Raw genomic sequence first — 16,212 nt, 5'->3', positions numbered from 1 at the left:
ATATTGAACCAACATTGTAGTGGTTAGGGGCTAGGATACACCATGATGTTGGTGACCCACTGTGTTCTCACAAGGATGGCGCAGTGGCATAGTGATTAGAACTGCTGCCAGGGATCTGGGTTTGATTCCTATCTTGGGTGACCATCTATGTGGAGTTTGCACGTTCTCTCCGTGTCTGTGTGTGTTTCTGCTGGGTGCTTCGGTTTCCTCCCCCAGTCCAAAGTGGTGCAGGTTAGACGGATTAGCTATGGTAAATGCGGGGTTATGGGGATATGTCGGGGTGGGGGGGGGGAGGCTGGGTCTGGGTGGGATTCCCTTCACTGGTCAGTGCAGAATCGATGCACTGTAGGGATACCATGATTCATGTGATAGGGTCTTGTGGCATCATGTGCTTCATGGCCTAAGCAAGCAAGAGAGATTGTTGGGGGAGGCGGAGGAGTTTGGACACTGGGAGAATGTCCTAAACAACACTACATCTGGCAAGTTGTCAATAAGGGGCACACAACAAACATTCCCCTTTTGTCAGATATTAAACACAAGTGCAGTCTTCTATACTTCTAAATTCTTATGTTCTCTGGAGTTTAGAAAGATGGAGTTTGGAAGCATAAGAGGAAACTTCATTGTGACATAGGGACTTCTAAAGGGTCATGACAGGGGTTAGGGGCTAGAAGGAGAATGGGGACATGGCCTTAAGATAAGGGAGCTATCATTTAGATTTACAATGAGGAGAAATGACTTCACTCAAGCAGTTGTGAATATTTGTGAATGGTCCATCATTGAGTACATTGAAGACTGGAGTAGACAGACGTTTTAACATCTCAGACAGTCAAGGAACTTAGAGGATGGGGCAGGAAGGTAGAGTTGAAAGCCATCAGTCATGATCATATTAAATGGTAGAGCAAGCTCGATGGGCCGAATGGTTGACTCCTTTTTTTAAATATTCATGTGGTCAAAGATCCCAAAATGTCGCATCGAGGGAGGGGCAAAAGGCTTCTCCTGCAGCCCTGGCCACTATTTATTCCTTAGCCCAGAACAAAGAAAGCACCTTATCTGGTCACTATTTTCATTGCCGTTGGGGGGACTTAGCTGTGAAAAACGTTCCTGCTGCATTTTTCGCGACATTCTCTTTAATGATGTATGCTGCAAGTGAAAAGCAATAGGCATTCAGATAAAAGAAATCATCTATTAAGTCTAATTTGTCAAAAGCTTCTATTCCTCATGGTTCAGTGGTTAACTAATACAAAACAAGAACGGAAAAGGATGAAGATTAGTCTGGAGGAAGGAGCAAGCATCTGGTCAATAAAAACCTTTTCCATCTGTAAATGTGTTTTCTACTTTATTCCACATCACCCCCAAAATATTAAGCATCCTGATAGATCCCAGTTATAGAGTACTTTATCTCAATTACAGTCTGCTCTGTTCATTACCATCTTTCAGTTCTGTTGTTAAGTTCATTCTCACCTCATTTCCACTTTTTTTGCCATCTGTTTCAGGCATCTGAATCTTCTGGTTATAAAATAATTAACAGGAATGAAAATTTCCGAGGACTGTGACTTGGGATAATATGTAAAACACAGGGAGATGGTTGTAAGTCAAACACATACAAATATGGTTTCTTGTATCGACAGGTTTTAATGATGCTGTTAAATAGAAATATTTATAAATACATCAATATGTTTATGAATATATAGAAATAGAAAGATAAGGTTGAGAGTCTCCATTTAAGTTCAAGATGTTGCATAATTACCTTTCTTGCAGAATGGTCCATCATAAGCAGAGGAGGTGCAGTTGCATGAATAACCATTGTATTTCTCTATACATTGTCCTCCATTGTGGCATAGGTTGCCATAGCTTGTACAGTGCCCCGGGCATCCTGGATTAACTCCAGGGGTCATCCTCGCCCGTTCTTCAAGATCAAGGTTCACTCCATTCAGTTGCAAAGCTCGAATGCATCCAAGGAATCCTTTCTGTCTTGAGGCCGTGCCTCCTGTAATTAAATGGCTGGAAATTAGAATGGCACTTCATGTCACGTCAGCTCATAATTTAAAAAACACAATGTAATACAAATAACTTTGCATTCGTTAGATTGTGGAACCTGAAATCATGAAAGTCAAAATAAAGCTCGAAGCCCAGACCAGAATCGAGGCGAGTCCTGGTCGATGGACAGTGTAGACTAGATGGGCTGAATGGCCTGCTTTCATGCTGTAGGGATTTGACGATTCCTTCCCACCAGCACCATAAAGTAGCAGATGCTTTTTCAATTAACAAGAGTCAGCTAAATATCCAAACCAGAATGGGACTGAAAGTTAGAAGGCTAAAGCCTGAAGTAGATGTTGAGATACTTCATGAGATACAATGTATTCTCTTCGGTAATATCACTTCCAATTCTACAGATTCTGTGTTCATTCGATTTTCACATATCTGGGACAGAGATATTGTATGCTATCATTGCAGTGATGGAAAAATTTATATTTTATGCCTTTGTTGACTGAAGCATATTGGGTGGAATATTTTAAAGGGTATAAGTGACATGGGCTGTGGCAGAATTAGCTAACAGGTCAGATGGGGGTATCTCCATATTTGGTGTCTCCCCTGCCATCATCTATGGTTATCATAGTGATGCAGCAGGTTCTCACGGGGCACCGGCAAGTTGTCAGTTAAAGCTTGTTAAGGCACTAGTTGACAAATCACCTCATTAATATCCAGACATTTACTTTAAGATCTAGCTTTTTAGCTTATTATCTTACCAAACTCGCCAAACAAGCTAGACATTGAGAAACCAGAGCAATACCTGGTAGCTTCAACTCGCTGCTTGCTTTGAACGACTTCCTTAGAGTCATAGAGTCAAAGTCGTACAGCATGGAAACAGGCCTTTCAGCCCAACTCATCCATGCCAACCAGGTTTCCTGAATTGAACTAGTCCCATTTGCCTGCATTTGGCCCATATCTCTCTAAACCTTTTCTATTCATGTGCCTGCCCAAATGTCTTTTAAACATTCTAACTGTAACTGCATCTATCACTTCCTTTGGCAGCTCATTCAACATATGAACCACCCTCTGTATGGAAACACTGCCCCTCAAGTCCCTTCTAAATCTTTCTCCTCTAACCTTAAACCTATGACTTCTAGTTTTGGACACCTTTACCCTGTGGAAAAGATCTTTGCTATTCACTTTATCTATGTCCATCATGATTTTATAAACCTCTATAAGGGCACCTCTTAACCTCCAGGGGAAAAAAGTGCTATCCTCTCCTTACCAGGCACCAACATTTCCTGGCAGGCTCGATGTGGACTCCACATCCACTGACAATGGCATTTGATATGTGCTGGCCACAAAAAACTCTCATGGCACACTTCAGATCCAGTTAAAGGATATTATGTTACTTCATTGTTGAACCAGCAACTATCACTGTGTGCTCATGGACCACCCCTCTGGCCTTTTCACTCCCTCTCATAACACATCCTCACTTAGAGCCCATCTCATTGTTCACAGCATACTGCTTTGCCTTGCCTTTCCTTTTAGTGCTTTGCCCATCAGCCACAGATACAAGATTCCTATTATTTGTCATGCCTTGTCCTTTAGCACAGACACAATGGAAGGAAGCTAGTCGTGGTTGTCAGCAGGCTTTAGTCAAGTTAATGGGGATAGCTCAGAGAAAGTGAGGACTGCAGATGCTGGAGATCAGAGTCAAAACATGTGGTGTTGGAAAAGCACAGCCAGTGAGGCAGCATCCGAAGAGCAGGAAAGTTGACGTTTTGAGCATTAACTCATTAAACTCCCTTGTTGGATCCATGCCGCCCCCACCAACCCACCCTCCACTACTGGCACCTTCCCTTGCCACCACAAGAGGTGTAAAACCTGCGCCCACACCTCCCCCCTTAGCTCCATCCAAGGCCCCCACAGATCCTTCCACATCATGAAAGGATTTTCCTGCACCTCCAAACACCTCATCTACTGTGTCCGTTGATCTCGCTGTGGTCTCCTTTACATTGGGGAGACAGGACGCCAGCTTGCGGAACGTTTCAGAGAACATCTCTGGGACTCACGCACCAATCAAGTCCACCGGCCTGTGGCCAAACACTTCAACACCCTCTCCCACTCTGCCAAAGACATGTAAGTCCTGGGCTTCCTCCATGCCAAGTTCTACCCAGTTGACACCTGGAGGAACATCGCCTCATCTTCCGCCTCAGGACCCTCCAACCACACAGGATCGATGTCGATTTCACCAGTTTCCTCATCTTCCATCCCCACACCTTATCCCAGAACTAACCATCCAACTCAGCACGGCGGCACAGTGGCACAGTGGTTAGCACTGTTGCCTCACAGCGCCAGAGACCTGGGTTCAATCCCCACCTCAGGTGACTGACTGTGTGGAGTTTGCACATTCTCCCCGTGTCTGCACTCTGTGTGCTCCAATTTCCTCCCACAGTCCAAAGATGTGCAGGTCAGGTGAATTGGCCATGCTAAATTGCCCGTAGTGCTAGGTGAAGGGATAAATGTAGGGGAATGGGTCTGGGTGGGTTGCGGGTCGGTGTGGACTTGTTGGGCCGAAGGGCCTGTTTCCACACTGTAAGTGATCTAACTCTAACACCACCCTGTTGAACTGTCCTACCTATCCACTCCAACCTCCTCCCTGACCTATCACCATCACCCCCCCCACTTTCATCTACCTATCGCATTCCCCAGCCCCATCCCCCTTCCATTTATCTCTCAGCTCCCTTGGTGCACACCAAGCCCCCACCACATTCCTGAGGGAGAGCTTATGCCTGAAACGTCGACTCTCCTGCTCCTCGGATGCTGGCTGACTGGCTGTGCTTTTCCAGCACCACACTTTTTGACTCTTAATGGGGATGGCCATTGCTCAGTGGGGTTTGGCACTGTCATTTAAGGGCAGCCTCTGATGCCAGTTCAAGGGCTTGAAAATGGTCAGTCAGCTGCTCTGGAAGGTCAGATTCAGGATCCTCCCCACATATCATGCCACCTACCACCGGTGCTGAATCTTTCTGTTCAACTGGGTCAGCTTTTCTCCTGGAATGAGAGATAGGGAGATGAAAGTGGAGATGGTGTAGAGACAACTTGAGTGAGTGAGTAGACAGAGTAGAAGGCATGCAGAGTTAGCAGTGTCCAGGGTTGGCATGGGTGAGAGGGAGTGGAGAAGATGTTGCAGGCATTTTGGCAGCATGCTGACACAATGGTTAGCACTGCTGCCTAACAGCACCAGGGACCCCTGTTCAATTCCAGCCTTGGGTGACCTTTTGTGTGGAGTTTGCACATTCTCCCCGTGTCTGTGTAAGTTTCCACTGGGTGCTCCAATTTCCTCCCACAGGCCAAAGATGTGCAGGTTAGATTGACTGGCTATGCTAACTTGCCCATAGTGTTCAGGGATGTGCAAGGTGGATGGTTTTAGCCATGGTAAATGTAGGGTTACAAGGATAGAAGGGTAGCTAGGTCTGAGTTGCATGCTTTTTGGAGGGCCAGTATGGACTCGCTAGGCCAAATGGTTTCTTTATGCAATGTGGGGATTCTATGTATCTGTGATTGGTGACAGTAGCAGAGCAAGAGACTTGGTACTGATAATAGCAGTGAATGTGAGGTATGAGAGAGAAGATGGGGGAACTATATCTGGCCGAGTACAAGAGGGTCATTAACCTTCTTCCTAAAGTGTTGGTCATTCCTCCCGATAGTGAAGACTGCTTTGATCCAGGTGACCACCTCAGACATGCAGGCATGGTTTGGTGTCGTGGTTTCCACTCCTGATCCGGCGGGGGGGGTGGGTGGGGGGTGGAGATGTTTCACCTCTGCACCATCCTATCCAGCTGGATATCATGACCCTACTTTGGCCCACAAAGTAGGGTCATGATATCCCTCCGTATGCTATATTTGGAGTAAATGGCAGGAAACGGCAGCTCCAGACTGACAGTACTTCCCCTGATGTACAACAGGCCTTTAACGATGGTCTGGGAACAAAGGATGCAGGTGAATTCTGAGATATCCACTGGGTGCCAGATTGTTCTGGGCATAGTGTGTGGTAAGATGGAGCTGGAATTATGGGTGAGAAACACCACAGGAGTGCAGTAACGGTGAGAGAACTTGACAGGGTTAGTGATGAAAAACTCTCAAAAACACTTGGACTTGGGTGAAAAAAATGTTACAGCCTATTGTTTCTTTCTCAGGAACCCTTGGAAACTGGTTTTGAAGTACGAGCTTACAAAGTCATAGTCTTAGAGCACCATAACCTCGCCATAATTATCTCAGGAATATAGAAGAAATTCTAAATGAAGTGCAAGCCACTTTGCACGTGCTCTGCTGAATGAAAGCAGTTCCCTGGTCAAATGACCTTTTGATTTTCATCACAACTGAGACTACATTTTCTATTTGCCATGGTTCACCTGTCTATAGTGTAGGGTGTGCTAAGCTCTCTGTCTGTCGGGACAACTGCAGAGTTGGCAGACATCTTTGATGTTCAGTGGCACCACTATTGTTTGTAACAATAGCATGCTCCAGACTACAGTTGCAAGTGAACTTGCCACTACTCAAGTTCTGCAGAAACAAGGACCCATCTTAATAATCTTCAAAAGTCTAATTAATTATCAAGTGACAAAGTAGTGGGTTCAACATCAGAATGGTGTATCATGATAATGCAATAATGGTGAGAGACACATGATGAAGTAGAGTAAACCAGGAGGGAACAGAAACTTGAACCCAGTATTGAGGGAACGTGTGTAAAGATTAAACTGTATGTATAATGCTCTTTCAGAAAGTTCTTAAAATTCCAGCAGCATTACTTGGGAATTAGTGCCCAAACATGAAGTGGAATAAAAGCCTCAGCTTTGCTCATTCCACTTTCTGAGCCAAAGGGTTGTTGGTTCAAGGACCACTCTGGGATTCTAAGTGCACACTTTCAGTTGACTATTCATGTGCATTTCTAAAGGATTACAATAAATCACCAGAGGTGCACCAATTCGAGAAGATGCCAAACTGATTCACCATCTGACCATTCTGGTATAATGCTAAAGCAAAAATTTGACAGCACTTCCGTTTTCCCTAAGAAGAAAAACGAATTGAATGGGCCAATTTCCATCTCTTAACCAACACAACCTAAAGTGTCATCCACCTCATCAGTGGGACTGAATGCACACAAAAAATAACTGATACTTTCATTTCTACTATACCCAGAGCACTTCAACATGGATATGAAACATGTTTGAACTTTCACAAGGCATGATGGGGCTGTGCAAATAAAATTGTTTTCATTTATACATTTTCTAAAAATGTGATTAAGCCATCAGCTGCAAAAACGTTCTATACTTTTATCAATCCAACAGAGGTCTGGCTTGGGATCCATTTCCTCGTTTCTGTGATATGGGTTTAAATGGAACACTGCTGCTCTTAACTGTAAAAGTGTCAGGTGAGACTTGCAGGCAGTGCACCAAGATCCCTCAGCCTTACATCACAGAATCAGGGCATCTGCTCCCCATTAATATCCTGGTTACAGGTTTCTCCAGCTGTCCTTTACATTGCCCATTTAACATTTATTTTAAATGTGCGTAGTCCGAAAAATAACAATGCCTTTTGAACTGTTCTCAAAGCACAGGACCTTACCCATGAAACTGACCACGAGCAACACCTGATAATGTTCCACAGAGAATCATAGAATCCTTGCAGTGTGGAAGCAAGCCCTTCAGCTCATGGAGGTCACACCAACACCCCTCCCCCACTCTGCCCATGACCCTGCATTTCTCTAGGCTAATCCATATAGCCTGCACAGCCCTGGACACTATGGGCCAATTCAGAGTGGCCAACCCTAAGGTCTGAGGAAGGGTCACTCGACCCGGAATATGAACTCTGATTTCTCTCCACAGATGTTGCCAGACCTGCTGAGCTTTTTCCCAGCGGCTTCTGCTTTTGTTGCAAAGTTGGTTGATCCAGCTTGAGCAGCCATTATTTGTTTCGAGGATGCAGGCGTTAACAAAAAGCTGTGGGAGGTCTTGATTGAGAGAAAATGGAGAAAATGCCTCCAGAGGAAGGAGGACTGTTGGGAATATTGGAACAGATATGACACATTCAGCCACTCATGGAGGGCATGGCTGGTCTCAGACAAATATCCACCTATGCCTTGTACTTACAGGTTGTCTACTTTATACATCTCAGAATTAACCCCAGAGAACAATGAACCAATGTCTCGTTGTAAAAGTAGTCTCTGCTGCCACAAAATGTCTGCACTCATGCTTTGAGCAACCTCTGTGCTGCTTGTTTTCTTTGGTTTGAGCCTACACCCAGGGGCTTTCAATCAAGCACAGACAGCATAGACCAGTTACCAATCAAACACAGAACAACTGAACCACATCATCTATCATTTATGGAGGAGAGTTCCAAACCTCAATCATTATTTGTATGTGGAGTTCCTTCCTAATGGGAGACTTGAACACAGGGATTGGGTGTAAAATAAAAATCACAGAGGAGATAAGGAGGATAATTTTATGCAGAACACTCTTCTGATATGGAATGCACTGCCTTAAAGAATGATGGAAGCATATTTAATTTCAAATTTCAAAGGGGAATTGAATGTACACTTGAAGTGGAAAGATCTATTAGTCAATGGAAAAGAGGATTGGAACTTATTGGAAGGACTTTTACCTATGGTACATGATTGTATCATCACATTATTTCTCAATACCACTGAGTCTATTAACCATGAGGAGAATGTGCAAACTCCACACAGTCACCCGAGGGTGTAATCGAACCTGGGTCCTTGGTGCTATGAGGCAGCAGTGCTAACCACTGAGTGACTATGTCATTCTTGCCAGATACTGATTACAATGCTTCTAATGTTGAGCAAATATCTTAGAGGACAGTTCAATGGCATCAGTAAAGGAATGTAAAGGCACAAAGCATAAAAGACAGAGGGGATGTAATATAGTATCACGGATAGAGAATTGGGTAATGAATAGAAGACAGAGAGTTGGGATAAAAGGGCTGTTTTCAGAATGGAGACCTGTAACTTGTGGAGTGCCACAAGAAACAGTACTGAGTCCACAATTACAACATATATATCAATGACTCAGATGAGGAAAATGAATGTACACTTGCCAAGTTTGTAGATGACACAATAAGACAAATGGTGAGGATGATACCGTGAGTCCGAAGACTAACATAGGCACATTAAGCAAATGGGCAAAAACATTGGTAAATGGAATATAATGTGGTTAAATGTGGAGCTATTCACTTTGGCAGGAAGAATAGATGAGCTGAATATTATTTAAATTGTAAAAGATTGCAGAAAGCTACAGAGCAGAAAGACTTGGGAGTCCTTGTCCATGGATTACAAAGGTTAACATTTGAGTTCACTGGGTAAGGAAAGGTGAACAGAATATTGTTTCAAAGGGAATGAAATGTAAAAATAAGGAGATTTTGCAAAAACTATGCAATGTAGTTTACCGCTAACAGCTTTGGGCCTCTTATAAAAAGAAAGATGTACTATCATTCCAGACAGTCCAAAGGAGGTTCACTAGGCTGAGACTAAGAGAGGAGGAACAATGTTATGAGGAGAAGTTTAGGCTTGCACTCATTGGAATTTAGAAGTACATGAGGCCACCTTACTGAAATATACAGGATTGGTAGATAGGAAAAGGCTGTTTCTCTTTGTGGGGAAAGTCGAAGACTTCTCTGATGTCAGTGCAAAGAGCTGCACATCTAAGTCAAAAATTAGGAAATTTTTTTTTTCTTTCAGTGGGTAATGAATTTACATAGAACATAGGACAGTACAGCACAGGAACAGGCCCCTCAGCCCGAACATGACGTGAAATTAAACTAATCCCTTCCGCCTGCCCTTGGTCCACATTCTTTGCATAGTTATGTGCTTATCCAGAAGTCTCATAAACACCTCTATTGCATCTGCCACCTCCATGACACCAGGAAGCAAGTTCGAGACTCCTACCATCCTCTCTGTAAAAAACACTTGCCCCCACATCCTCTTTGAACTTTCTCCCTCTCATCTTAAATGCATGCCCCCCGGTATTAGAATCTGTGGAATTCTTTACCACAGAGTACTGTTGAGGCTGTGTGGCTATCAAGGCTGAGATACATAAATATTCAATCTGTAAGGGAATCAAGGGTTACGGGTAAATGTCAAAAAGTGGAGTTGCGGATCATCAGATTAGTCATAATCTCATTGAACAACAGAGCAGACTTGATGGGTTGGCTGGTCTATTTATTCTCCTTTATTTTATGGTCAGAGCCAAAAAACATACCAACTCTCTCCAGATTGTAATAAATTGTAGTTAATTGTGAGCTGAAAATGCGTAGCTGGAAAAGCGCAGCGGGTCAGGCAGCATCCAAGGAGCAGGAGAATCGACGTTTCGGGCATGAGCCCTTCTTCAGGAATGAGGAAAGTGTGCCCAGCAGGCTAAGATAAAAGGTAGGGAGGAGGGACTTGGGGGAGGGGCGTTGGAAATGCGATAGGTGGAAGGAAGTCAAGGTGAGGGTGATAGGCCGGAGTGGGGTGGGGGCGGAGAGGTCAGGAAGAAGATTGCAGGTTAGGAAGGTGGTGCTGAGTTCGAGGATTGGGACTGAGACAAGGTAGGAGGAGGGGAAATGAGGAAACTGGAGAAATCTGAGTTCATCCCTTGTGGTTGGAGGGTTCCTAGGCGGAAGATGAGGCGCTCTTCCTCCAGCCGTCATGTTGCTATGGTCTGGCGATGGAGGAGTCCAAGGACCTGCATGTCCTTGGTGGAGTGGGAGGGGGAGTTGAAGTGTTGAAGCACGGGGTGGTTGGGTTAGTTGGTCCGGGTGTCCCGGAGGTGTTCTCTGAAACGTTCCGCAAGTAGGCGGCCTGTCTCCCCAATATAGAGGAGGCCACAACGGGTGCAGCGGATGCAGTAAATGATGTGTGTGTGGAGGTGCAGGTGAATTTGTCGAGAATATGGAAGGATCCCTTGGGGCCTTGGAGGGAAGTAAGGGGGGAGGTGTGAGTGCAAGTTTTGCATTTCTTGCGGTTGCAGGGGAAGGTGCCGGGAGTGGAGGTTGGGTTGGTGGGGGGTGTGGACCTGACAAGGCAGTCACGGAGGGAGTAGTCTTTTCAGAACGTTGATAGGGGAGGGGAGGGAAATATATCCCTGGTGGTGGGATCCGTTTGGAGGTGGCGGAAATGACGAATGATGATACGATGTATATGGAGGTTGGTGGGGTGGTAGGTGGGGACTGGCAACAATGTATTTGAGACAATATGCAGTAACATCAATGAGCACAGATTACATGTGTAAGTCTAGTAGCCTTGTAAATAGCTAGTATTGTTAAGAACCTTCACAACATATGTCATAACAAGAACTTGACTCCCTATTGTAAAGGTTACACAGACTCACATTTAGAAAACACAAAGTGCACTGTCATGCCTGACCAAAAATAGTTGCGAGGTTAAATTAAACAGGGCCTTTACATTGTTGGGATTTTGAGTTTCCCTGATGTGCACATCAGGAGCAATGTCCGCATCTCCCAAAAAATCCCTCCCCACCTTTCCATACAAATAGGAACTTAGAATTCTGACTATACAAAGAGAAATCAAGAAAAAAGAAAGAATTATAGATGAAAAGAAAGGGCAGCTTGGTGGCTCAGTGATTAACGCTGCTGCTTCATAGAATCAGGGACCTGGGTTTGATTCCACCCTCGAGCATCTCTCTGTGTGGAGTTTGCACATTCTCCCCGTGTCTGCGGGGTTTCCTCTGAGTGCTCCAGTTTCCTCGCACCGTCCAAAGACATGCAGGCTAGGTGGATTGGCCATGCTAAAGTACCCAGAGATGTGTAAATAAGGTGGATTAGCCAAGGGAAATAGTGAGTTACAGGAGGGGATGGGTCTGGGTGGGATATTCTTCTGAGGGTCGATATGGACTTGATAGACTGAATGGCCTGCTTCCATACTGTAGAGATTCTATAAAAGAGAAAATATAGGACACGAAGAAAGGAATGACAATTTATGAAGATTTTTAAAAACTTCCCAGACAAATTAAATTCCTGATGAATGAGATGCCACACAATGTAATTGTTATGTTTACTGCAATGGTAGTTGATAAGCTATGATTAATATCTATCACGTTCTTAAATTGGAACTTATACTTTAAAAACAAGACTGGAAATTATCCATTCTGTACAAGGATTCATAGTTTCCCAACTGCGCCAGAGTGATTAGGAGATCTACCACACAGAAAAACGCCCTTTGGGCAATTGAGCCTTCGCAGTCAAAAACAACCACCTAACTGTTCTAATCTCATTTTCCAGCACTTGGTCCATAGCTTGTATACATTAGCATCTTAAAGGGATTGTAGGAAACAAACCTCAGCACTAAAACATAATGGTGGGCGGCACGGTGGCACAGTGGTTAGCACTGCTGCCTCACAGCGCCAGAGACCCGGGTTCCATTCCCGCCTCAGGCGACTGACTGTGTGGAGTTTGCACATTCTCCCCGTGTCTGCGTGGGTTTCCTCCGGGTGCTCAAATGTAGGGATATGGGTGGGTTGCGCTTCGGTGGGTCGGTGTGGACTTGTTGGGCCAAAAGGCCTGTTTCCACACTGTAAGTAATCTAATAATTACACTGCCAACCCTTTATCCCAGCTTTCTAGAATGAAATGGGTGCAAGTGCACCATAGACATGACGTTCCCCAGGAGGTCATGGACGGGTAGGGGTGAAGCATAACGAATTTCACAAGCGTAACGAATCTTCAAGCAGCTTGTGGTGATCACCAACTCACTGAGTGTCTCATTCATCGCCACAACTCGCTATATGGTTCACACAGTATTAACAACGAGCACCATCGAAGCGATTATTATTTGGCAGCAAATTCTGGCTCCTGATTAATAATTCCTCGTGCTCTCCTGTTTTACAGAACACATTGTATAAAAAAAAGTCAAGGGTATGCCAGTGATTCAACCATAATTGCAGTTAGCAGTTCCTGACTGCTTTGAACAGCACACCACAGTATGGGAAAGCATTGTATTCCCACTAGATGGTGCTTTGCTCCTTTGATACCAAAGTATGCATCAAAACAATGATTACCTGAAAAGAAAACATGTATCCACAGAGCATTTTCTGTGATCTAAGGACATTCTAAAGTGCTACACAGCCAATGAAGTACAAGTGATGCATTTCACTGTTGTAATTTAGGAAACACGTTCAACATTTCACAGTTCAACAAACAGCCAAAAAATAATGACCAGAAACTGGAATCAAAAAACCTTTAGCCTCTTAACTGAAAGCGATGCAAGAAGCTGGATCTGAAATGCCAGTTTCCTGTCATTTAAGAGATAAAGCTCGAACTGGATTGGGAGAACACATAGAATATTTATAACATAGGACACAAATACATTTAAATAATGTATTTTTGTTTTGTTTTATATTGATGGATCCTGTATGATGTCTTTCATCAATTCATCACCTCTCAGTATGCCATTCATATCTTTATAATTTTTGAAACAAAGTTCAATAAAGTTAACTCAAAATGTTATAATCTCATACCCATTTCAGTATCATTACTTAGTCTACTCAACCCATGTAACAGTTCAGCAATTTAGGTGGCAGATGAAGGTCAAAACTGACCCTGTGTGAAATGTAAAACCAATTGTCAAGCTCTTCTGAACCTGTTGACAATTGTTCCTGGTAGGTTACCCATGAGCCATTCTGAATCTGTGGTTCTAGCCCAGAGAATGGCATCAGAATGCCTTGGCACAAAGGCACAAACCCAAGCCCTTCTGTCACCTCACATCCATCCATTTTCACTTTCAACCAAAAATTCAGGAGTGGACCTCCTGGCTCATAAGAAAGGAGTTTCCTGATCCTAGAGTGAGAGATGGGAAAAAAAGCAACAAGCCGTATTGGGATGAAATTTCCCAGCTTCAGATGTCTGCAGGGAAGCAACCTGTAAAAATCATTAAAGGCAACAATCAACAGTGACAATTTGCCTCCAGTTTCCTCCCACAGTCCAAAGATGTGCAGGGTTGGGAGGATTGGGCATGGGAAACGCAGGTTTGTGAAAGATAAGGGTGGGTCTGATTGGGATGCTCTTGGGAGGGCCGGTGTGGACTTGATGGGCTGAATGGCAGGCTTCCACACTGTAGGAATTCTATAATCCTATTTTCTGACAGGTAATCCCTCTCTCCCATCTGGCTTCTATTTTCTTCCACGTTCTCCACGAGATCCTAACTTACCAGATAAATGAAGTTAATTTGACTGAGACAGTATGTATCTCTTTCTGTTGCTGGTTCCTAAAGGAGACTGGCATAGCTCCACTCCCAGGCCATCCGGAAGACAGATTAAGAAATACCGCTATGTGCAAAAAGGTGACAGAAAAATGGATCCACCTGCCCCTCCCCTGCAGAAAGCAGCATGATTCATAATGTTAACTCTGCAAATGGCAGGTTTTTGCTTTACAAGGATATTAAAGTATGTGGAGCCAAGATGGGAAAGTGGAGTGAACATACAGATCAGCCATAATCTCACTGAACAGCTGAACTCACTTGAGAGGTTGGATCCATTGTCTGATTTTGAGAGAGCTGCGATTTTCCTATTCCAACAGGAATTTCAACAATCCTATAAGTTGATTTTTGATCACGGCTGCAGACCGTGAAGTGTTATTTCAGTTGCATGGAAATAAATATTTTAAAGCTCAGCTCAATTCTCAGCTACAATGAATAAATCATACATTATCAAGCCATTCTGAATCACTCTCATATCTCTAACAAGTTTTTTTCAAGTGAATGTACAGTTTGAGATAGACTCCTGGGAGCAGTGGAAAACAATCCCTGGTGGCTGTAGTGTTGGAATGTCAAGGATGCTTAGTGAAGAAATGTTGTAATTTGTACAACATGCTTCAATTCAAAAAGCTAGATGCTGAACATTAACTAAATATTACCTGTGCCCCTTTCTAACAAAGTATAAACCTATGCCAATATTGAGATTTCCCCAGGGGATCACAGTTTGTCATATAGTCGTGCTGATCCACTGATCAGTTTGAATTCTGTCATGTTAGATATAAAAAGATTGTTATATGATGGGTAATCCTGCTCTCACCTCTAGCTTCCATTTTCTTCCTTTTCCTCGATCAGAACTCACGAATGGTGACGGATCAAGGCCTGTACTACTCTAGATAACACACACAAATGCATGGAGGTGCAGGGCGGGATAACATCACTGTAGCCCATCTGGCTGGGCTCAATGTTTATGGAAATGGCCAACCCAAAGTCCTTCTCACACATCAAGCCAAACTTTGATCTCTTGGAATGCCTTTCAATCCAATCTGTCTCAGCATCTTTGCATCTCTTGGTGCATATCCAGCCCTTACTTCTCTCTGAACTGAAAAGGTATAGTATTGTACCTCCTTAAGTGCTAAGGTTCAGATGTTTTTGCTCAAGTCTGATCAAAATCTTAAAGGAGTCACAGTTGTGAACACACAAGACCCCGTTCTATGGAGACAAAACGTCCACACATTGCACCTTTTCCATTGAGGAAAGAATGTTGGAGGCAGCCAATTCTTCCCGTCTTCCCACATCAACACTCTGACCAGTGTACATAGTTGACTGGCCTGGTTAGAATTTAATCAGTTAACTGAGAGTTTGCAGTTTGCAGTCTCTCCATGCCAACCACAGTCTAACCAAACCAAACGTTCTTCTCAAGTTGTACATGTGGTTGTTGCCTTTCTAAAATCGGTTTTATTGTGTTTCAATACTGAAGAATGCAACAGAAAAATGCTTCAACTTCAGGTTTCTCTTTAGAATCATTGAATAATACAATCCTGACAGTGCGGAAGCAGGCCATTCGCCCTATCGAGTCCACACCGACCCTCTGAAGAGCATCCCACCCAAACACCCTCCCCATACAGTATCCCTGGAACCATGTAATTCCCGTGGCTAACCTATACATCCCAGACACTATAGGCAATTTAGCATGGCCAATACACCTAACCTACACATCTTTGAGCTGTGGGAGGAAACCAGAGCACCCAGAGGAAACCCACGCAGACACGGGAAAAATGTGCAAACTCCACACAGACAGTTGCCCGAGGCTGGAATGGAATCCAGGTCCCTGCTGCTGTGAGGCAGTAGCATTGTTTAATGAGTAAAGATGTAATTTCATCAGTCTGTTAAATGGTCGCAGGAGATTGCAAAGTTCAGATCATTTAAAAGAAGTAATGACATTGGGAGAAAAACGTATTTTGTATTGTATTATTG

General features: G+C 43.9%; 1 protein-coding gene across 3 annotated transcripts in view; it reads right to left on the bottom strand.

The window, feature by feature from the left end:
* Positions 1-16,212, bottom strand: part of LOC122551780 (contactin-associated protein-like 5) — a 1,278,965-nt gene that overhangs the window by 134,173 nt on the left and 1,128,580 nt on the right. For all 3 annotated transcript variants that reach the window (XM_043694245.1, XM_043694243.1, XM_043694244.1), the window contains one exon: positions 1,748-1,987. In XM_043694245.1, the coding sequence (XP_043550180.1) occupies positions 1,748-1,987 (240 nt within the window). The remainder of the gene's footprint in view (positions 1-1,747; positions 1,988-16,212) is intronic.

The sequence above is a fragment of the Chiloscyllium plagiosum genome, chromosome 7 (assembly GCF_004010195.1).
Source record: "Chiloscyllium plagiosum isolate BGI_BamShark_2017 chromosome 7, ASM401019v2, whole genome shotgun sequence".
Lineage (NCBI taxonomy): Eukaryota > Metazoa > Chordata > Chondrichthyes > Orectolobiformes > Hemiscylliidae > Chiloscyllium > Chiloscyllium plagiosum.
This window is presented reverse-complemented; position numbering and strand designations above follow the sequence as displayed.